The 23,295-nt window shown below is 40.5% G+C and overlaps 1 protein-coding gene across 7 annotated transcripts in view; it reads right to left on the reverse strand.

Annotated features, from left to right (window-relative positions):
• CCSER1 (coiled-coil serine rich protein 1) overlaps nt 1-23,295 on the reverse strand; it is a 1,553,450-nt gene that overhangs the window by 1,286,489 nt on the left and 243,666 nt on the right. For all 7 annotated transcript variants that reach the window (XM_073590104.1, XM_073590096.1, XM_073590085.1 and 4 more), the window contains exons 2-3: nt 13,995-15,291; nt 10,744-10,931 (exon numbers count right to left, since the gene is read on the reverse strand). In XM_073590104.1, coding sequence (XP_073446205.1) covers nt 10,744-10,931; nt 13,995-15,273 — 1,467 coding nt within the window. In that variant the 5' untranslated portion in view covers nt 15,274-15,291. The remainder of the gene's footprint in view (nt 1-10,743; nt 10,932-13,994; nt 15,292-23,295) is intronic.

A 23,295-nucleotide genomic window follows, 5' to 3' on the forward strand; every position in this document is an offset into this window, starting at 1 on the left:
ACCAGATGTTGTGGCCTGCAATGGCTGGTAGAGTGGTGTTTATGGGAGATTTTAATTATTAAGATATTGACTGGAGTCATGACTCTGCTTCATCTGCAAAGAGGAGAAAATTCCTCTTCTTGTTATAAGATAATTTTATGGGCCATTAAGTTGTAAAAACCCAACAAGAGGGGTTAGTCTTTTGGATTTGATCGGATCAGTTTTATCAATTTAGACCATGTTGGAAATCTCACAGCTTGCGCAATCTTAGTACCGATGGCCACAATATAATTTTATTTTAATTAAACTGTAAAAAAAATATGGGTGGGAAGGGCAAAAACACTTCATTTTAGAAAAGCCAATTTCCTCACGTTGAAAGCTGCATTTTAGGACAATGACTATGAGACATTGCTCCCAACCCTGGTCCCCCATGTTATAGAAAGTCAAACCCCCCAACTGCTACACTCAGAAACCCCTCTAATTTTATTAATATTCCCTCCATGCCGTCTGTCTCTCTTAATTGTGCCCTTTGGATATCTCGCTCAGTGTGTAACAAACTCTCCTTCATTCATGACTTCTTCCTTTCTAATTCTCTTAACCTTCTGACTCATACTGAAACCTGGATCCAGCAGTCAGACACTACTGCTGCTGCTGCTCTTTCATATGGTGTACTACACTTCTCTCATACCTCAAGATTGGACAATAGAGCAGGTGGAGGGGTTGGTCTGCTCCTATCACCAAAATGTACCTTTCAGGTTATCCCTCAACTACCATCACTTGTCTTCAATTCTTTTGAGGTCCATGCCATCAGACTTTACACTCTCTTCTCCATGCGAGTGGCGGTGGTGTATCGTCCTCCCGGCCCCTCCCATCAGTTCCTGGATCATTTTGCCACTTGGCTTCCACATTTTCTCTCATGTAACATCCCTAACCACAATATGGGTGATTTCAACATCCCCATTGCTCTTCCCCTCTCCCCATCTGCTACTCACCTTTTATCTCAAACCTCCTCATTTGGCCTTTCGCAGCTTACTAATTCTTCAACGCATGAAGACGGAAACTCCCTCGACTTGGTCTTCTCTCGGCTTTCTGCATTGGATGATTTTGCAAACTCCCCTCTCCTGCTCTCTGACCACAACCTTCTTTCATTCTCTATCAAGAACTGCCAGGCCACTCAGGTCACCCCCACTGTCCATACTTATAGAAACATGCAGACCATTAATACCCAGAAACTTATGAAGAACTTGCAGTCTTCATTGGCCCCTACCTCCTCCCTCTCATGTCCTGATTCTGTATTGAAGCATTACAATGAAACACTTCAAAGTGCCCTGGATGAATTTGCACCTCCTATAAAAAGAACAACAGAACACAGACAGTGACAACCCTGGCACACCCTGCAAACACGTTTCCTGCAGCGGTGCTCCAGGTGCGCCGAACGTCTGTGGAGAAAATCCAATCTACACGAAGATTTCATCCATTATAAATTTATGCTTAGATCATACAACACTGCCCTTCACCTCTCAAAACAAACCTATTTCAACACCCTCATCACCTCACTGTCCAATAACCCTAAACATCTCTTTGACACTTTTCATTCTCTACTCAACCCAAGAGTACAGGCCCCAACTGCAGAGCTTCGAGCTGACGATCTGGCCAATTACTTCAAAGAAAAAATTGACCAGATCCAACAGAAAATTATCTCCCAATCACCTCATACCATGCACTGTCCTCCCTCCCCCATTGCATCTAGCTTACTCTCTGATTTTGAACCAGTCACAGAAGAAGAAGTAAGCAGGCTCCTTGCATCTTCTCGCCAAACCACTTGCACCAGTGACCCATTTCCGTCACATCTCCTCCTGTCCCTTTCCCCTGCTGTCACCCCTCACCTAACTAAAATATTTAACCTCTCTCTCTTCTGGTATATTTCCCTCCTCATTTAAGCATGCCATCATACATCCACTACTTAAAAAACCATCCCTCGACCAAAACTGTGCCGCTAACTGTAGACCTGTATCCAATCTTCCCTTCATCTCTAAACTCCTGGAATGCCTGGTCCACTCCCGTCTTATCCGCTATCTCTTTGATAACTCTCTTCTCGACCCTCTCCAGTCCAGTTTCTGCTCTTTACACTCTACTGAAACTGCCCTCACTAAAGTCTCTAATGATCTACTAACAGCTAAATCAAATGGTCATTACTCCATGCAAATTCTCTTGGATCTCTCTGCAGCATTCAACACTGTGGATCATCAGCTCCTCCTCACTATGCTCCGTTCCATTTGCCTCAAGGACACCATTCTCTCCTGGTTCTCCTCCTATCTCTCTGACTGCTCCATTACTGTATCTTATGCTGGTTCCTCCTCTCATCTTCCCCTTACTGTTGGGGTTCCTCAAGGATCAGTTCTAGGCCCCCTCCTCTTCTCTTTGTACATTGTCCCTATTGGTCAAACAATCAGGCGAAACAGGAGAGCAAACAGAGTTTAGCGTAAAAACATGAACAACCTTTATTAATGTACACAAGAATAAAAACGGCATAACAAACATAGACCATGTAAAGACACCAATGTATCCGGAATGCATAACGCCATGCTGTAGTATAACATCAAAGACTCTCCCATGAATAATAGATTTGCTATGTCAAAAAGGAGTTAACAAAACCAGAGCCCCATCACAATGAATTAGAACTCGGCCAACCATATGCCCTAACTAGGCCAATATATACCATACCCCAATGAACGGTAACAAACCGGTAAATCAATCATGGATGAGGGAGCGAAAAGGGAGTAGATACTCACATAATTGGTACAGCAGTGACTGCCCGGGACACCCCGACGTGCGTTTCGCTACACCAAAGTAGCTTTATCGAGGGGAAGTGTGGTTAATTCCTGCACAGGACCTTATATTCGCAAGGTGATTAATCATGTGACCCTCAGCTGGCCCGTTCTCCTAGCGCTGTATGTTAGTGGCGCATGCGCAGGTCCCCGGCATCCACAAGCCTCAACACCCGGCGGCGCCCTGCCGGCAGACGAGCGGGGACGGAAGGTCCCCAGTCATATACCGACCCGGGCCATGCCGGATAGTCAAGGCCAGAGGAGACCGGGTGAGTGACGCAGGCGCACCACAGCAGCATCGGGCACATGCACACTATAGCGATACCCGGTCAAGGCAGAGTAACAATGCATATTACAGACAATGGAATAATCGAATCATAGCAAGAGTTTTACAAACATATTCTAATAGTATTTAGGAATACACCCCACAGTATATAGTAGATGCTGAACCAGTTACTAGGACACTTTAAATAGACTATTGCAATAGTCTGTATTACATACAAAACGAAATCCCTGAGGTCTTTTGTATTAATTTTGTCAAATAATCAACAATCTATACAATATATATATATGCCATTAAAAGTACAATGAATAAATAGTACAAAAGTCCCATTATCAGCATATAATAATTATTTACATAGTCTGCGGCCAATACAAGGATTTTAATCATAGTGAAATCACCTAAATCCATTGAATTAATCCTCAATCAATACAATGAATACATGACTAAGATAGACCACAAAAGCCTATCACAATTCATTACCATTTTTCGAAACAAAATATTAGTGTAATCACAAAGGTAGATTGACGTTGCAGATCGTTTCTGGTCCACACAGTAAATCATAGCAGACTCGGGTGCAATATATCAAATTTCGTATAGTCCCAATTCTTGTTTGCTCTCCTGTTTCGCCTGATTCGTTGGCAGAGTGGCTAGCTGCACTGACTTGGGTGTTAGTACACCCGGTGCAGTTTATGATGAGTCTGGTTCTTGTTTCGCTGGTCAAACAATCAGTAGATTTGGTTTCCAGTACCATCTCTATGCGGATGACACCCAATTATATGCTTCTTGACATCACGCCTGCCTTTCTAGAAAACACCAGCGATTGTCTAAACGCTGTGTCTAACATCATGTCCTCACTATATCTGAAACTGAACCTGTCAAAGACTGAACTCCTTGTGTTTCCTCCCGCTACTAATGTACCTATACCCGACATTGCCATTTCCGTGTGTGGTTCCACTCTTACTCCCCAGCAACATGCCCGCTGTCTTGGGGTCATACTTGACTCCGAGCTTTCCTTTGCCCCCCTCATCCGATCACTGGCTCGCTCTTGTTATCTGCACCTCAAAAACATTTCTAGAATTCGACCTTTTCTTACTTTTGACTCCGCAAAAACTCTTACTGTTTCTCTTATTCATTCTCGTCTCGACTATTGTAACTCTCTTCTAATCGGTCACCCTCTTACCAAACTCTCCCCTCTCCAATCTGTCTTGAATGCTGCAGCCAGGATCATATTCCTCACCAATCGTTACACCGATGCCTCTACCTTGTGCCAGTCATTACACTGGCTACCTATCCACTCCAGAATTCAGTATAAACTTATTACCCTCACCCACAAAGCCCTCCATGACTCAGCACCACCCTACATCTCCGTTCAAAGTGAAAATTAGAGTATATGTCTTTAAAAAGTCTGCACAAAAATGTAGCAGTATTTATCTTTTAGACATGTAAGGAAAAGATTCTGATCTCCATAGCTTTATGATAGCATAACATAGACGTTCTAAAAATGTGAATCTGAGATAACATGAAAAACCTTCTAGTCTAGAGAACCTAGGTACTGTTCTAAAAGGCATTTAAAGCACATCGCATATAGATAATAAAATAAAACTTATCTGTTTTGTTATTCTATCATGGTATCAGTCTCTGTGTCTCTTGCCTCAACGCGTTTCTCCATTACTGGATCATCAGGAGGATCAATTCAGAAGTTATGATAAATAAAAGATGCAAGATAGTGATATGTTCATTGTAAATCCTGTGAGCTCTCTTCTGACAGAGCGTGACTGCCTCCAAATGAAAACTTAAGGTGGCCCAATCCTCACATGACATTATAGAGGTTGTCCACTAATTTAACATTGATAGCCTATCCTCAGACACCGCAGTGTAAATGGTCAGTTCCGCCGACCGCTAGCACCGAGAACATCTGATTGGCAGGGATGCAGGGAGTCACACCTCCACCGATCAGACATTGATGATTTATCCTAAGGATAGGTCCTCAATGATAAAGTAGTGAACAACCTCTTTAAGTGTTATGGGGAGAGTCATAAGATCCCCATACACATTAGATGGTGGCCAACTATCATATAATGTGTAGGGCTCAAGTGGTAGTCATAAACCAAGCATATGAACTGACAATATTCTGTAAAGACTATTACAGAAACTACACTGGTAGCACTGGTAGTCTATACATAGATATATTTTCAGACCATGTATGTAATAGTAAAAGTTTCATTTAAACATTTTTAACAATAAATATTCTTTTTATTTCATCTCAGATCCAGGTTTCTAATCAAAACAGTGACCTGTGGTGTAAATGCGACAGCAGGCATCTGCTCTGCCAGAGACCGGTAAACATGGCTAATTATTTACACAAATGGCTGAACATCCAGTTTACCATAGGCTCCGGCCAGGTTTTCCGCTGTTCATGGAAGATCGTGAAGGTTTTTTGCCAAATGATGTTATTTTGCTAATACTAGTACATATAACTAGATTTAAAAACTACTAATAGGCTATGCATTTAGGGACATGATGGCTGAAATCTCTGGCTGAAAAATGAAGGTTAATATGCTATGCAATTGGGGAAAAAGACACAGCTGTGACTTGAAATGTTTTCACACAAGTCTGCCAATTAATTATACAGATCTGATGCTAGAATAAACCAGTAAATAAGAGAAAACCAGTCATTTACCCACAATATATAATTTATCTATTAACAGTCAGTGCCATTAAGTGTCCTCCTAAAGGCTACTAAACTAAATGAAGATAAATGAAAATTTCCCTCTGGCTATGTAACATTGCAGGCCGCAATACACACTGCTAGTTTTCTCATATGCTTCTGAAATCCTTGGTGCCCGTTTCAATGAAATGGAACTGAAGTTTATCCAATTCACCGCGTACTGGAAATGATTTAAACAAAGCTCATATTAAGATGGAGGTTAATCATGTAGACATCTGGGTGAAGCTCATATATCAGCTAGACAGACGCGAAGTCTCAGTGGTCATTTCCCAGGCTCATTTGTAATTAATATGTAAAGCTGTTTCCACTTAAAAATAGCAAGTTATTACAATAAATGGAGCTCAAATCCACAATGAAAATATCGTTATACAATAGCATTGTACAAAAATGGGGATTATAGGGTCAAGCTCGTTAAGTCTGCATCCAAAAGAATGGGCACTCACATGTACAACATATTCCAAGGTGTATGCATTTGGCATATTTTCATATACAGTGGGGCAAAAAAGTATTTAGTCAGTCAGCAATAGTGCAAGTTCCACCACTTAAAAAGATGAGAGGCGTCTGTAATTTACATCATAGGTAGACCTCAACTATGGGAGACAAACTGAGAAAAAAAAATCCAGAAAATCACATTGTCTGTTTTTTTTTCCTTTTATTTGCATATTATGGTGGAAAATAAGTATTTGGTCAGAAACAAAATTTCATCTCAATACTTTGTGATATATCCTTTGTTGGCAATGACAGAGGTCAAACGTTTTCTGTAAGTCTTCACAAGGTTGCCACACACTGTTGTTGGTATGTTGGCCCATTCCTCCATGCAGATCTCCTCTAGAGCAGTGATGTTTTTGGCTTTTCGCTTGGCAACACGGACTTTCAACTCCCTCCAAAGGTTTTCTATAGGGTTGAGATCTGGAGACTGGCTAGGCCACTCCAGGACCTTGAAATGCTTCTTACGAAGCCACTCCTTCGTTGCCCTGGCGGTGTGCTTTGGATCATTGTCATGTTGAAAGACCCAGCCACGTTTCATCATCAATGCCCTTGCTGATGGAAGGAGGTTTGCACTCAAAATCTCACGATACATGGCCCCATTCATTCTTTCATGTACCCGGATCAGTCGTCCTGGCCCCTTTGCAGCGAAACAGCCCCAAAGCATGATGTTTCCACCACCATGCTTTACAGTAGGTATGGTGTTTGATGGATGCAACTCAGTATTCTTTTTCCTCCAAACACGACAAGTTGTGTTTCTACCAAACAGTTCCAGTTTGGTTTCATCAGACCATAGGACATTCTCCCAAAACTCCTCTGGATCATCCAAATGCTCTCTAGCAAACTTCAGACGGGCCCGGACATGTACAGGCTTAAGCAGAGGGACACGTCTGGCACTGCAGGATCTGAGTCCATGGTGGCGTAGTGTGTTACTTATGGTAGGCCTTGTTACATTGGTCCCAGCTCTCTGCAGTTCATTCACTAGGTCCCCCCACGTGGTTCTGGAATTTTTGCTCACCGTTCTTGTGATCATTCTGACCCCACGGGGTGGGATTTTGCGTGGAGCACCAGATCGAGGGAGATTATCAGTGGTCTTGATTTCTTCACTCCAAGCTGGTTGGCTATTGCAGATTCAGTCTTCCCAGCCTGGTGCAGGGCTACAATTTTGTTTCTGGTGTCCTTTGACAGCTCTTTGGTCTTCACCATAGTGGAGTTTGGAGTCAGACTGTTTGAGGGTGTGCACAGGTGTCTTTTTATACTGATAACAAGTTTAAACAGGTGCCATTACTACAGGTAATGAGTGGAGGAAAGAGGAGACTCTTAAAGAAGAAGTTACAGGTCTGTGAGAGCCAGAAATCTTGATTGCTTGTTTCTGACCAAATACTTATTTTCCACCATAATATGCAAATAAAAGGAAAAAAAAACAGACAATGTGATTTTCTGGATTTTTTTTTCTCAGTTTGTCTCCCATAGTTGAGGTCTACCTATGATGTAAATTACAGACGCCTCTCATCTTTTTAAGTGGTGGAACTTGCACTATTGCTGACTGACTAAATACTTTTTTGCCCCACTGTATGTCATTTTTAAAATGGTTTCTCCTTAAAGGAAAGCTGTTATCAGAAAATGAGCTATTGTTTAAATCTGGTTTTGGCAATAATTTAGTTATTATATTGAGATTTGTATAAAAAAAAATAGTACTCTTGCAATTTTCAGTGTGGTCAGTGGGGCTTTTTTAGACTCATACTTTCTCTCCTTTCAGGAAAAGTTTTCAGCGGGTTCCTTACCATCTGAGGCAAATTACTATGACAGGTAACATCTCTATATAGAGCTGATAATATAGGATCAGCCAATCCTATTGGGTGATGTCACCCCCCGACCATGCTCCCCCTCCCTTCATAATAACCTTCACACAGGCTTATTAGAAATGTCAAAGATAGATAAAAGTTCTGCTCATTGTGGCTAAGTACATGCGTTGTTTCCTGAAACAACAAAAAATTAAAGTTTAAAAAAGCCATAATGCTCAATGTGAAGATTGCAAGCATTCTATTGCTTTCAATACAAATTGAGATAAGAAAAAATAAAGAAAAACATTGCCAAAATTAGTTTAACACAAAAATCTGATTGAAACAATAGGTCATTTTCTAATTAAAGATTTTCATTAACACTTTGTTTTTGACAATAATTCTTAACTATGAGTCAGAGGCTCAAAAAAATATTTTTCCCATTGGCAAACAAAAATATTTTTTCACTCAGCCACAATTTTCCTAAAAATGCTGTCAGCCATTATTTCCCACAAACAGTTCAATCCAATATATTATAAAAGCCATTGCTCATATGCCACTTCCTTTTCCAATGCTTATTAAATCCTGCTAATTGGATTTTTCTGCCCTATCAGGAGTCCATGTAGTATCCACTTTTTCCGAAGATTTTCATACAATCAGGCAGATGGGATATTTGCTAATATTCAGAGTATGTCCATTGAGTAATTACACAGTTGAAAAATCTGATATGTATTTGATCCAGCGTGAGTGGCAGAAATCTAGGGCAGAAACTCACATTTCTGCTAAAATATGCTGAAATAAGGGTTGGACCATTTGAATTGCACAAATCTGATATTTAACTTATTCAAGTATTTTTTCAAGTCACTCCCAGAAAAATTGTTTAAATCAATAACATGGTTTTATAATTGAAAGCAATGAGGTATGTTTTTTTAAGAGTTTTTCACACAAATTTTGCTATGTAAACATACCCTTTCTTAGGGCCACATCTGCCATGAGATGAACTGAGCAACCGGTCTAAGGCTGCAGAATGCTGATTATTAGAAGGATGGAAGGAAGGAAGCTACCGCCTGAAGGCTTTTTCTCTTCTCCAGTGGCAGATGACTTCCATAGAGACAACCTCTACCACTTCTCTTGAGATCCGCCTCTGCCAGCAGTCGGAGACATGACAGTGGTCGAAGGAAAGGGTGGTAGCATGGCGCCACTGCTGAGGAGGATCAAGCCTGTTTCCTATGGATATCTGATGACCTCAAAAGATTGTTCTAGACTGTACAATAGCTAATGTATTTGTATATATGTATGTTGTATGTGTTTTATACTATATGTATTTGCCATAAATGTGCATTTGTGTACATGTGAATATACAGTATGTATGAATGTACAGCGTGTCTGTAATTATTGTGTATATGTATTTGTAATGTATATTTATATATGTATTTGAATTATGTATAATAGATGTGCATATGTAAATGCATAATCTTTGTATTTGCATACATGTATGTGTGTATTTTGTGTAGATTATGTATGTGTATATGTATGTGTGTATTTTTGTGTAGAGTATGTATGTGTATATGTATGTGTGTATTTTGTGTAGAGTATGTATGTGTATGTCATTATTTGTAATGTACAGTATATTCCCTCCTCTCTGAAGAATTTTGTACAGTTGAACGTTTGAATGGTTGTAAATTGTAATAACTTTATTTGCTGTTTGAGAGCCTTACCTGTGAGTAAAATCCCTTTACATGTTGTTTTTATATTTTTATGTTTCTATTATTCAGCATAAATGCAGTTTCTATAAATACGTGACAGCTCATGTAAGAAATGGCTGGTTCATACAATACATTTGTGGCATGGTTGCCTCATGTTATATTCATGGGAAATCTGGGAACATTTTGCAAATGGTGAAAAGTTTCACGCTTCATCTCATTCGGCAATTGATAAGCTTCCATTTGAAGTTTTATGAAAACCGGCACAAGTGAAATAGCGAAGACGTTACACAAAGCATCAAGTTATAGTTTTCGTGTACAGAACTAAAGGGAAACGAGGGATAATAATTTGGCTATTGAAAAGTATTTTAAAAATTAGCTATTGACAAGCTATTGAAACACCCCACTGAATGATAAGCTTGACTTTTTAATAATATATTAAACGGAAAAAAATAAAACAAACTTTTGTATTGTTTTGCTGCTTGCATCACAAATGACAGATTAGGTGAAATAACTTTACTGTACGAGCAAAACAGATGCTATGTGTTTCACCTAGGGAGGGCCTATAGGAGAGGTAGATATTTCCTGGCCTTGAAGTTCTTTAATTTTCCAAATTTTACACAACCTCACAGGCCCAACAATAGGCATCACAGAACATATTGTACAAGATTATTCCGCTTCTACCTTTAAACAAAGCAAGTATCACTATAAATTATAACTTAGAGAATATGTGCCCAGATCAGTTTATTCACATCACAGTTTTCAAGTTTGTGGCTCAATTCACCATGACATTGCTATTAGAATACAATGGTCAATATGAGGTTTTCTTTGATGTAACCGGCAAAACATCGTTTGTCATGAGCAGATTGGTTTATTTGAGAATATTTCTGACGTGATTTAGTCATAATGATAAATTTATAACTTTAAAAATCAAATAAAGACATTTTTCACTTACCATGCTATTCATTTTTGAAGAAGTTGAGATTGTTCTCTGTTTTCGGAAATGAGACAATTCATCTGGGTGTCCCTCCTTTGGTTTGAATGCCATCCTGCTGCCCCCTGCTGTGCCCTCGGAGGATGAACGCAAACGTCTCTCTGAATATCGCCCGTCTCGGTGTGGGCTGAAACTACTGGCATAGTTAACTGGGAACACACAGATGGTAGTTCTGATAAGTGTTTATTAAAACAAAATATATTCCGTTCTGTTGTAACGGAATAAAAACATTTCTGTCTCTAGAAATATATCACTAATGTGACAACATTACATTATAACTGTATTACAGGCTAATAATTGTGACACTGATACTTGGCTGATGGGTCAAAATCAAAAATAGGCTTTGGGCCGTGCGGCCAGTGAAGTCAGACTAGGTCATACACCAGTACACTATCACAACTACATGAAACTTTATTTATCAATAGTATCTAATTTATAGTGCAAGCTTAGAATAAATTGAATTAAAATGTGACTAATTTAGTGAAGTATTTGATAACGTTTACTTCTCTAGTCTACATTTACATCACCGATTAGTTGGCTTACTTAGAGCCAGAAATTCACATTTTTGGCAAATAATGTCACATATAATTGAAACCACGTCGAATATGGTGCAAGTCACAAAAAATGTTTTTTTTTCTGCAAAATCCACTAGAATTCCAATATATTTAGAATAATAAATCTTTCACAGTCCTTTTTCTTGATTCCCACATGGGTCTTAACATCACCTTATCTTTCAATGTGGCAATTTCGCAATTTAGCCTCAGAGTCTGAGCCTTGGCTATAGGTTAGGGTTCCACAGGAATTACTTGAGCCACATACAGATAAATACCCAAATCCCATCGAGCACCCTGCAAATTTCTCATCCTCCATGTTGTTTGGCGAATACTTGAGAATATAACCACCCTTTCTAAATGTAAAGATTATGTTGCCCACATACAAATTTGTCCTTCCTCACATTTCCTGTTGGCTTAACAGACAATGAAATGTGTGATTTAAAAAGAAGCCTTGATAATAAATATTTTTATGCACTTCTCTATAGGGAGTTGGTTTATGCTCTGTAGGCCTGATTCATTAAGGTGTTTGAGCAAGAATTGTGGTGTAACCACCCTAAAAAGTTGGCAAAATAGTAGCACAACTTAGAAATTGTTACTCTTGGCATTTTCACTCCATTCTCGGACAACTTTGCTAGAATGGGCAGAAATGGGCGAGATGGGGAGTGGTCACGCCTGCCCATCTAATTAATAAAAAGTTGGCCTAACATATAACAGAAATGTACTCCAATAGTGACATATCTAGTGGAGGAACATGGTACTTGTAAGATGCACTTAATTCATTAAGTTGCGTTCACTTCTTAAAGAATTAGATGTATTTTACTTCACTACACCTTTATTAAGACTAGCATGTACAATTCCATTCTTAATGAACCAGCCTCTCTGTGCTTCCGTGTGACTATCCAGTGGTTATGATGTGTATTAGAGCCTGTGGTGCGTTGTACTAGCATGTTGCATTATTGTTTTGAATTTTTATTTCAAGAAATTGGAGACCAGAGCACATCTAATGGTATAGCTAAGAGAGGTCAGCTCTATTCCATCTATTCAATGGCCCATTGTTTTGTGAACTTCATATCATCTATTTTATGGTTCCTACAATTGAGAAACAGAGGATTAAATGGGGGTTTTATGGTGTCACAAGAAATAAATGGTCCCAGTACAGGTCTAACAATAAATTGATGTACTATGTGAAAAATTAGAACCTAGAAAATAATGCTAAATTGAATTCTATTTAATTATCCTTAGAGTTATGAATTAGCAAGCTATCAAGGAGCGCCTTTCAATAGCTCAATAAACTATCTTGGCATATAATCTATAGAAATAAATATCAAATAATTCACCTGCTTTATATTTAATTAGGGTCAAAAACACGTTTGGTATTTTAATTACAGACAATACTCCTAGTTTATGACAATTTTGGATTGCCACGGGGTAGAAATCATTAGTGGGTAATATGAATGTGAAAATCTAATTAAAATACATGCTTCTAGTCAAGAGGAAAGACCTGTGATGCAGCTCAGACATAATAGTTTGGGAAGGGCAGAACTTTGATCCGTCTGTTCTATGTATATTTTATTAGCTTGGTGTATTCCTTATTTACATAAAGGATTTATTACTTAGAAGAAGGCAGCCTTTGCCTTTGCCACTTGATTCCGTTTTTACTAACTTTAGATAAAAGCATGCTCATGAAAGAGTGTGTTTAAGCTAAAGTAATTATTAAAATGGCTTTGGTATCCTAATAAAGAGACGTCAGAGCTCATGTATTGTTATTCGACATCTAACGTGGCTCAATTACATCTTAAAAAGATTTTCGATTATTTTAAAATAGGACTAAAATAAGAACTATCAACTGGCATTGATGTGTTAGTAAATATTTTTATTCTCTATAGGGCTAACGACCTGGGCATTGGCAATTGCAAACGTGGTGCCCAAATCTATAGATAGAAGGAGCAGCTTCACTCCCAATTTTATTCATTCAGCCTGCAGCCAATGTTTAGGCAACTGCCTGGCAGTGTCATTCAGACACATTACAAAGATGTTGATTGTAATATTAAACACTAAATGCTACATAAAAAGGGAGATGGTATCAATGAAAGATTATACTCAGGGGCCATCAAATCTTAGGCCAGGGTGTGATCACACAATGTAACGTCATTAAATTTTCATAGCACCTGGTTATTTAAAGAGAATCTCTGACCAAGTTTATTTCACCCAATCTGAGAACTGCATAATGTAGAGACAGAGACCCAAATTCCAGATATGTATCAAGTACTGTGTAGTTTTGATAGAATCATGTAATGATCCATACTCATGAGCTCTGTAAACCCGCCCCTACCACTGATTGGCAACCTTCTCTGTACACTGTACATGGTTGTTGTGGACGGAGTTTCACAGAGATCAGCATTCAGAGAACTGGTAGATCTGCATTAGATAAAATAGTGATTTTAATAAATATGACAGCAAATAGACCCTATACCATGTCCCTAAACCATGCTGCTCTCAGATGGCGTAGCAAAATGCTAGTGACAGATTCCCTTTAATCATCCAATCGATCATGGATAATTTCCCCTTCCTTAATTCTCACCCTTTCTAACCTCCGTTGCTTAATTTTTACTCCTGCTTTCATCAACAGACTGGAATAAAGTATAGAAGGGTGTATACCTCTAGTATGACCATGGTGAATTATGGCAGACTGTGTCTCAAGAGAAGCAATTCCATTTGTTTCTTGCAATGAATGATGATTTGGCATAGTAGACATTGCATGACGTTTATGATATACTGCCGGCTCGGATCTCTTTGGAAAAGTCTGTGTGGAGTAAGAGTGCTCTCCGTTTTGATATACCGGCTTATCTATACGTTGTTCCTCAGTACCATTTTTTAGGTTATAAGCATTGTTTGAAGGCAGTTCACAAATAGGTAAAAGTGGTTTAGAGTACACAGGAGATGGGTTTGACTCAGATCTTTCCACAACTGCCTTAACCTTGGGCTTTGTAAAGGCCAAACTATCACATTGGGAGTTGTCCTCTGCTACATTTTTATTATTTTCTTCATTTGAAGTAATCGAGAGTGGACTGGCAACATTTTGTGAGGTAGAAACTAGATGGCAATGCTGTTTGCTGGAATGCTGATTTGTACTGTTTGGCAAAGAATCAGCTTCAGAAGCTGAATCATCCATAAAAGTGAAGTCTGATGGCGTTTGTGGAGCAGTTGTATGATCAGTTGATATAAGAGGTGACTGCAATGAGTGTTCTACAAAATCTGTTACTTCATTGGTGCTTTGTTGTACCGCCTTGTTAAGTAAAGAATTTATTTCAGTGTGTGTGTGAACTTCTTCTTTACACCCGGAAGTTTGTGATGGAGAGGGTGTTGTACACTGAGATCCATGTTTGGAGAACCTATAATGGGATGAAAATGACCTAGGCAGAAGTTTCCTTGAGGAATGTTTAAGGGAATGCCTGGTTTGATCCTCTATAAATCCTGAGTCATCTTCACCTTTACCCAAGCAGTTTGTGAACACATTTTTATGACTTGAATGTTCTTTCTTCCCTTCAAAATTTTCAGTAAAAGATCTGGTGATTTTCTTTCTACTTGATCCAGGAATACAAGTAGAGCCCTTCAATTTGATCTTAGACTGCTCTTCCAAATTAAGATTCTTTAGTTCATTTTGGTCTGCCACAGAATTTCTACCTTGACTACATTCATACCTTTGAGAACTTTCTTTTTTGTGTTGGAAACTTAAAGAAGGAGTACGAAAAATACTTCGGCGTTTTCCGGTGCTACCTGAGCTGGAATTGGTACTTGAAGGGGAAGAACTGTGCAGTCCACCAGTATTGTTGGAAGAAGGTGAGGAAGGCAATGAATCTTGTCTACGACTTAAAGTGCGTCTGAATATTGGCAGCCTGGAGACAAGTGCTGAGCGCTTCGTTCCTACGTCCCCCATCAGAACTAAGGTAATTGCCTGAGAAAACACAATAAATAAGAAATTGTAAATGATTTACCATATACTTATAACAAGCAACACAAACATCTAAATACAGGTGTAGCAGAGCTGGATTTAGACAAATATTATACACAATTTATGCTGCAACAGTTGTGCATCAAGATAAAAGTGCCAGAGTTGGTTGGTTAGAAATAGCATCACTGTATTGCTCTTGCACTGTAATAAGTCCATGTGACGTGAGTCAAATTTGTACACCAGTTGTGCATCAAAAGCATATAGCCAGACTTGGTTGATTCTAAATAGCATAGCTATATTGATACTGCATTGTAACAGCTCCATGTGAGGTGGGTAAATTTTCCTGTGCTAGCAAGCAAACATTATATGCCATTTATACTGCACCATTTGTGCATCAAAATAAAAAAGCTAGAGTTGGTTGGTTAGAAATAGCATTGCTATATTGCTCTGGCACTGTATTAAGTCCGTTGGAGGTTGGAAAATGTGTGTGTTCTTGTATTCCCGCCAATTTGCTTCAGCAGAGAAATATTATATGCCATTTATACTGTGACAGTTGTGCATCAAAATAAATAAGCTAGAGATGGTTAGTTAGCAATAGCATCATATATTGCTCCAGAACTCTAAGTCCATGGTAGGTGTGCAAATTTTGTTTGCTCTAGTATTCATGTTAATTTTTTTCAGCAGACAAATATTATATGATATTTATACTGTGCCAGTTCTGCATCAAAATAAAAAAGGCAGAGTTGATTGGTTAGAAATAGCTTTGCTATATTGATACTGCAGTGAGTTGGGCAAATTTTCCTGTGATAGTAATACTGCAAAGTTTTCTCAACAAGGATATATCATACCTAATTCAAAGTGGTCAAGACGCATGGTAAGGAATGATGCTGAGAGTGAGCACAGGTGCCAAAACTGTGGGCAAGGTGAAACTGTGCCTGCTGCAAGAGCACAACAAACACACATCATGTCGATCTAGCTTCCTGTCCAATTTTGTAAGGGGGTGCAGAACACCACTCTTGAAGCCAGACCAGTGAGAAAAGGTTGTTAGATGGATAGCAGATAATGCTTCCAGTCACTTTGTCAGCACCACCCTGTCTTCAAAACAATCCAGTCTCAGTAGCCGTGCTTCTGAACCTCACAATCCTCACCCTGATCCTCCTTTCTCCCACCATGCAGAGAGCCCAGAGACAAGTAATGACTGCTCACATTTCCATTTATTGATTCTTACCTCTCACCCTGCCTGTTTCAAGTGGGATGTGAGAAGATTGCATATAGTGACGCTCAAGTATTTGAGCAGTCATGTTCACAAGGATGCAATGGTGTGAAAATGCAATTACTGTCAAGTGGATGATGATGATGAAACACAATTGCCATCAAGTAATGTTGTTACATCAACAAGTTAGAAGGAGGACCAGGGTGAGAAAGTGGAAGACCAGGTGGTGGATGATGAAGCCAATGACCCAACCTAGGAAGGTGAAATGCATTGCAAGGACAGGAGCATGAGGAGGGATCCAAAGCACCACAACAGTCAGGAAGAGGCAGAGGGGTGGTCAGAGACAAAAAGCAGGCAAGTGTTCCCCAGAGCACCAACACGGGTGAACTGGCCATACCAAGGTTTAGGTGTTCACGAATCAGGCACTTTTTTAAACACTGCCCAGTAGGAGGAGCCAAACTACCATCGTGACCACCACCAGCATGCTCAGGCACATGGCAGCAAAGCACCTGACTAGTTGGGCCAAGTGTTAGAGTACAAAAACTGTCTGCGGGTGACACCACTACCTCTTCCCCTGTTCTATGTTCACACCAATCCCCTAAACGTGAGCAGGCAAAGATATCTCTCACCCTGCACCTGCCATTGCACACTTTCAACCATCATCAGCAACCACGTCCACGTCCTTGTCCCAGTGCCTCGGTCACATGTCCCTATCCCGAACTTTGGAATGCAAGTGAAAATATGCAGCCACTCACCCACAGGCCACACTACTATATGCCACATTTGAAGACTGCTTGCCCTGGAAATGTTGCCGTTTAGACTTGTGGATACATAAGCTTTTCTCATAGTGGTGGCAGTCCCTCGGTACTCGGTACCCAGCATCACTATTTCTTCAGATGTGTCATCACCGCCTTGCACAAGCACATGTACCATTCCATCAGCCGTGTCCTGACCAATGCTGTTACTAGGAAGGTCCACTTAACCACGGACACGTGGAAAAGTGCTTGTGGCCAGGAACGCTACATTTAGATGACAGCACACTGGGTGAACATTGTGGAAGCTGGGACCCAGTCAGACTCTGGGACACAACACGTGCTACCGACACCGAGTTTTGCAGGCCCTGGTTCAATCAATGTTGTCCCCGCTTTCTCCAGAAGTTCCTGCACCTATTCTTCAGCCTCTATCTCTGAAACATCAACATCAGTCACAAGCTGGGAGCACTGCCTCGGGAAAGTAGCAACAGGCTCTGCTGAAGCTAATCAGCTTAGGCGACAAACCACACACCGCCGCAGAATTGTTGAAAGGTCTAACAAACCAGACTGATTTGTGGCTCTCGCCGCTGAACCTACAACCATGCATGGTTGTGTGTGACAATGGCCAGAACCTGATGGCGGCTTTGAAGCTTGACAGCCTTGCAAACATACCATGTCTGACCCACGTGCTCAACTTAGTGGTTTAGAGGTTTCTCAAAACCTACCCAGATCTGCCTGAGCTACTTGTGAAAGTATTCCGCATGTGTGCCAAATTCTGCAAATCAGTTACAACTGCCACCGCCCTTGCAGTGCTGTAACAGCGTTTCTAATTTCCACCACACCAACTGGTGTACAATGCCACCACGCGTTAGAACTCAACGTTACATATGTTGCCAAGGCTTTCTGAGCAGTAGATGGCAGGAGGTGATTGCCAGCTACGCTATGCCCATTCCAGTTAGCCTACGCACATAAGAGCTGATGAGTGGGCATAGTTGTCTGACATCTGTGCAATGAGGAGGAGGAGGAACAGGAACTGGTTGCCTGTTCTACAGATGGTAGCACCCACACCACCTTCATTCCATGTGTTCAGGGTGGATGACCTGAAGACAGTGAAGATCAGAAGGAGAACATGGACAGCCGTCCTTTGGTGGGGACAGCAACATCTTGCTGTTGGTAGTCTGGCACACATGGCTACGTTTATGTTGAGCTGCCTTTCTTGTGACCCTCGTATTGTAGGCATTTTGACCAACAATAATTACTGGTTGGTCACTCTTCTAGACCCATGCTGCAAGGAAAACGTTTTTAGTGCCACTGGGGGTATTATAACTGATAGGTGTATCTGCCTGTCAACTGAAAATGCTGTCAGGCTGACTCTTATCAAAATGAACAAGGGCTGGATTGGCCGACACTTATCAACACCATTGGATGACAGCAGTGGAACATAGACTGAAATCCAGTGTTGTTTGGATCTATTCCCATACACCCCTTCCCACCTAAACATGGGTATACGTTTCAGGATTTCATCTTTTTTGTGTGGTCCTAATTCTCCACCACCGTATCAATAGGGTAATCATGCTACCCATGCTGTAAAATTTTTAAGGGTGTTTATGATGCCCGCATTAAGAATTTTGAGAGGCCTGCCTAGAACGTTCTTTGATATATATGTTTTCTCCAGTGGTAAATTTTTTTCAGCTCATGCATTTAGTCCATGGGCATTACCAGTCTAGGATACTCACTCTTTAATAATGGGAAAAAATGTTTTATGAGGCCCTCCACTACTCTCTTCAAAGGGGTATTCAAAGAGGGGGGAGTTCCTCTTTCTAATTTTTGGTATCACTTGCACTTAGTGCATATGATTTACCAGTGTAGGAGACCCACTTTTTACTAATGGAAAAAATGCTTTTCTGAGGCTACAACTTCTAGTTGAGGGAACATTTTTGGAAACCAAAATAGTTGGCGGGTTCTATTTGTAATATATGATACAGTGCCTTGTTGTGGGCTGTCAGGTGGTCATCATATATGGAGTTCCCACACTGCATACAGGATTTCACAACTGGGACATGAGAGTTTGTACAGTAAGTACAGAAGATCCCAGTCTCCTCCATATCAGTCTGAAGAGATGCGAAAAGCTCCACCATATTCCGCAGCAGAGTTGATGAATTATTAGTCCTTATGCTGCTACGTTAAACTAATCCTTTTTTCCATGGTTAATTCAAATTGATTCTATTGTATTATTATAATACCGCTCTTATCTACAATTTGTGAAGAGTGTGGTGAGGCAGTGTGTATACTGTATTATAAATTCTAAGCCTTGCTGCTAGTTTTGTCCATGCACTCAATGACGGATTCATTTTTTTACAGTGATCTGTACTCAAAAATTAATCAAAGCAGGTAAAATTAACTGATTTACCATGTCAATTCACAGTTTCTTTGTAGCGTCTGTATTTAGAGATAGTGGTGGGAGACTTTACGCTACAGGAGCTGGAATTACCACTTCTGAACTCTCCAGTTCATTGTTTTCATCCATTTCATTGTTTTTTTGAAGTATGTTTGGGGTTATTGTCTTGCTGGAAGACCCATGATCTAGGATGCAAAGCAGCTCTCTAATCCTGGGCACTACACTGTGACACAAACTCCTTTGGGAATCTTCACATTTCATGAAGCCTTACACACAGTCAAGGCAGCCGGGCCAGAGGTAGCAAACCAACCCCAAATTATCTTGGAAACTCTACCATATGTGACTGTTTTTACTGTGTTCTTTTATTTGTAGGCCTCATTCCATTTACAGTAAACAGTAAAGTTATGTTTTTTAACAAAAAACTCGATCTTGGTCTTATTGGTCCACAAGACGCCTGCTGGCCCTCTAAATTTAGTGGTGGCTGCTTGCTGTCCCTCTATGAATTGTGAGGGCCACCTGCTGGTCCTCCAAGTTTCAAACTCTACAGTATTAATGCAAAAAAGAAAATTTGCCCACCTCAGGTGGATAAATTATATTGTAGTAGCAAGTAGTATACAGCTATCCGAAAATGATTAGTGAGGACTGGCTGCTGGTCTTGTAACAATAGTGAGACCTGACGTCTGGCTCTATAACAATAGTATGGGTCACCTGATGGCCCTCTACAAATAGCGAGGGTCGCATGAAGAACATGACAAAAAAATTGTGACTTTTAGAGTTCCTCCTTCACAAATTAAAAAGCATGTGTCTGATTATGCCTCACACACCACATGACCAGATAAGATCATGAAATTACAAAATTACATTTTCTGGTGAATGTTTTTTACACTATTGAAAGAAATGCAAACATGCAAAAACGCAGCATAAACTCTGCATGTTAACATGGCCCAAGGTGTGGAGGAGCTTTTTTTTCTCTTATTTATTTTGCCTTATATACATGTCATTATCCTGGAAATAATGCTTCTTAACATTTTATCTTTGGTTTTGTATGTTTTATTGTCAGTCTGTAAAGGTATAAAAGTGTTCCCAGCAGCAACGTGAGATTCAGAGATGCTTCCAGAGGACTTTCCCCATGTTGTTCCCATAGCATTCCAGCACTATTTCAATTAATTTCAGCACTTTTTGGATCCCTCTAGACCTCCTGCAGGGGGCCGTTGGAAAATTGCATGATTTTCCCATTGACTTCCATTATACTCATTACTCGGGTCGAGCACCCGAGCATTACAATTTGCTCAATTCAAATAACGAGAACTCGAGCATTTTAGTGCTCACTCATCACTAATAGTGACATACTAGGTCCTAACATCTGCTTTGAGAGTCAGGAGATAACATACACATTATGTATGTATAGATTTCACTCATTCTTATTTAAAACTTTTGCATGATTGTAGATGATAATTGATAATCAGCAGTAATCTTTTACTATTCTGTGCTAAGAAACTGCTTATATATTTTTTATAAGAATTTTCTTTATATTTAAATATAGAAATAATAAATAAAAAACTTTCTGCACCTTTTCCTTTTTAGCGGTCCATGAAAATTGGACCACACTTGGATGACATCCAAGTGTGGTCTTACTTTTCCACGGACCCATTGACTTGAATTGCAGAATATGATCTCTGATCAAAATCGAACACGTCTCCACGATTTTCATGTGAATGTAAATGGTCTCATAGATTTTGTACCTGTGATAATCTGTCTGTGAAAACCATGGATAGCACTCGTATGTAAAAATCAGACATGTGAAGAGCCCTAAGGCCGGGGTCACACTAACCGACGCAAAACACGGTCAGTATTTTACATGCGTAATACGGATGAATGGCCCCTAAACAGTGCTCCGTATGTCATCCGTAATCAAGGTGTGGTCGCGTATTTTGCGCATGTAAGCATCCGTATGTAATCCGTATGGCATCCGTATGGCGAGATTTTCTCGCAGGCTTGCAAAATGGACATATAATGGAGCCCTATGACAGGGTTTCTAACAGAAACCAAAGAATAGATATATACACATAGAATGCATATATATATATATATTCTATATGTATTCTATGTGTCTATATCTATTCTTTCGTTTCTTTCTTCCTTTATTAAACCTGTCAGTGTGAGTTTACTGTATCGTGCACTGAATTGCCGGCTTTGCTAAAAGACACCGGGTGCGTATTTCTCGCAAGTCACATGTGTGGTCCGTGTGTAATGCGTATTTTTAGTGCACCCATAGACTTGCATTGGCGTATTACGGCCGTAGTACGCTGACAATCGCAGCATGCTGCGATTGGCACGGACCATAGAATACGGATGAGAAATATACGGCTGGTGCGAGGGACCCCATAGAGAATCATTGGTCCGTGTGTAATGCGTGCTTTTAGCGCCTCTCACTCGGCCGTATTCCTCGCCAGTGTGACCCCGGCCTTAGTCAGCAACACAGGGACTGGCCACTGGTGAGATTTATTCTGCACCTCAACACCAGCCACACACAGTAAAATAACACACTAGGCAGCTTCCTAATGTATAAAAGTAAAATAAAAGTAACACGAAAGAAAAAGCTCAAACTTAAAGTGATAAAAAAACAAATAAAGTAAATACCTGCTGTCACCCACCTGGATCTCTGTGATGTGCACTGGCACCAGAAATGATGGTGTCACTGTGCTTCCCAGGCACAGAACCACTCGGTCTGTGATCGGCTGCAGCATAATATTTGCATTGTGCTTTATCTTATATTTTTCTGATAACGCATTGTTGCAGTCACCTGACCACTATAGCCTATTAAAGGGCACAATGGTCATATTGGTGGTGAGCACAGTCACGTAATCACTTTTGAAACCATGCCCAAGTACTGCAGAATTGTTGTTATTTTCCCATTCCCTTCTTTAACTGCTCATTTACATGTACGTTTCTAGTATGTACCGTATTTTTCAGACTATAAGATGCACTAGACCATAAGACGCATTCCAAATTTTGAGAAGGAAAATGGGGGAAAAAATTAATGCGTTAAATGTGTATTTGTCTTACAGTCCTGAATTCATCTTACCCAGGGGGGTGGAATCGGCAGTGCTGGTGGCAGCAGGAGTCCAGTGGTCCAATGCTGCATTGCGTTGATCTCGCTCCCATCCCAGCCTGCTACGGCTGGTGCAGCAGTTTTAGCAGTGCTCGGTGCTGCGGGGGGCTCCAGCGACATTATGTGAAAGCCCTCGCAGTTCTATTGCCTTGAGCCTGAAGCCCCAGCAGTTCTATTGCCTGCACATGCGCCGACTCCAGCAGCCATTTTCCCGGAGGCCAGATTTATTTCCCAGGTGCAAATTGAGATCTTGGCAATGAGATCTTGTAGTTGAGATCTCAATCTGCACATGCGCCGCCTCCGGTGGCCATTTTCCCGGAGGCCACAGCATCGAGGCAATAGAACTGTGGGGGCTTCGGGCTTTCTCATAATGTCGCCGGAGCCCCCCCACAGCACCGAGCACAAACAAAACTGCATCACCAGACACATTAGGCTGGGATGGGAGCAAGATCATCGCCCTGCAGCGTTGGAACACCGGTAGAATCGCCCCACTCTTGCTGCCACCACGTTAGCTGTAAGTACATTCCGACTA

The sequence above is a fragment of the Dendrobates tinctorius genome, unplaced genomic scaffold (assembly GCF_039654945.1).
Source record: "Dendrobates tinctorius isolate UK_male_01 unplaced genomic scaffold, ASM3965494v1 ptg000011l, whole genome shotgun sequence".
NCBI classification, from domain to species: domain Eukaryota; kingdom Metazoa; phylum Chordata; class Amphibia; order Anura; family Dendrobatidae; genus Dendrobates; species Dendrobates tinctorius.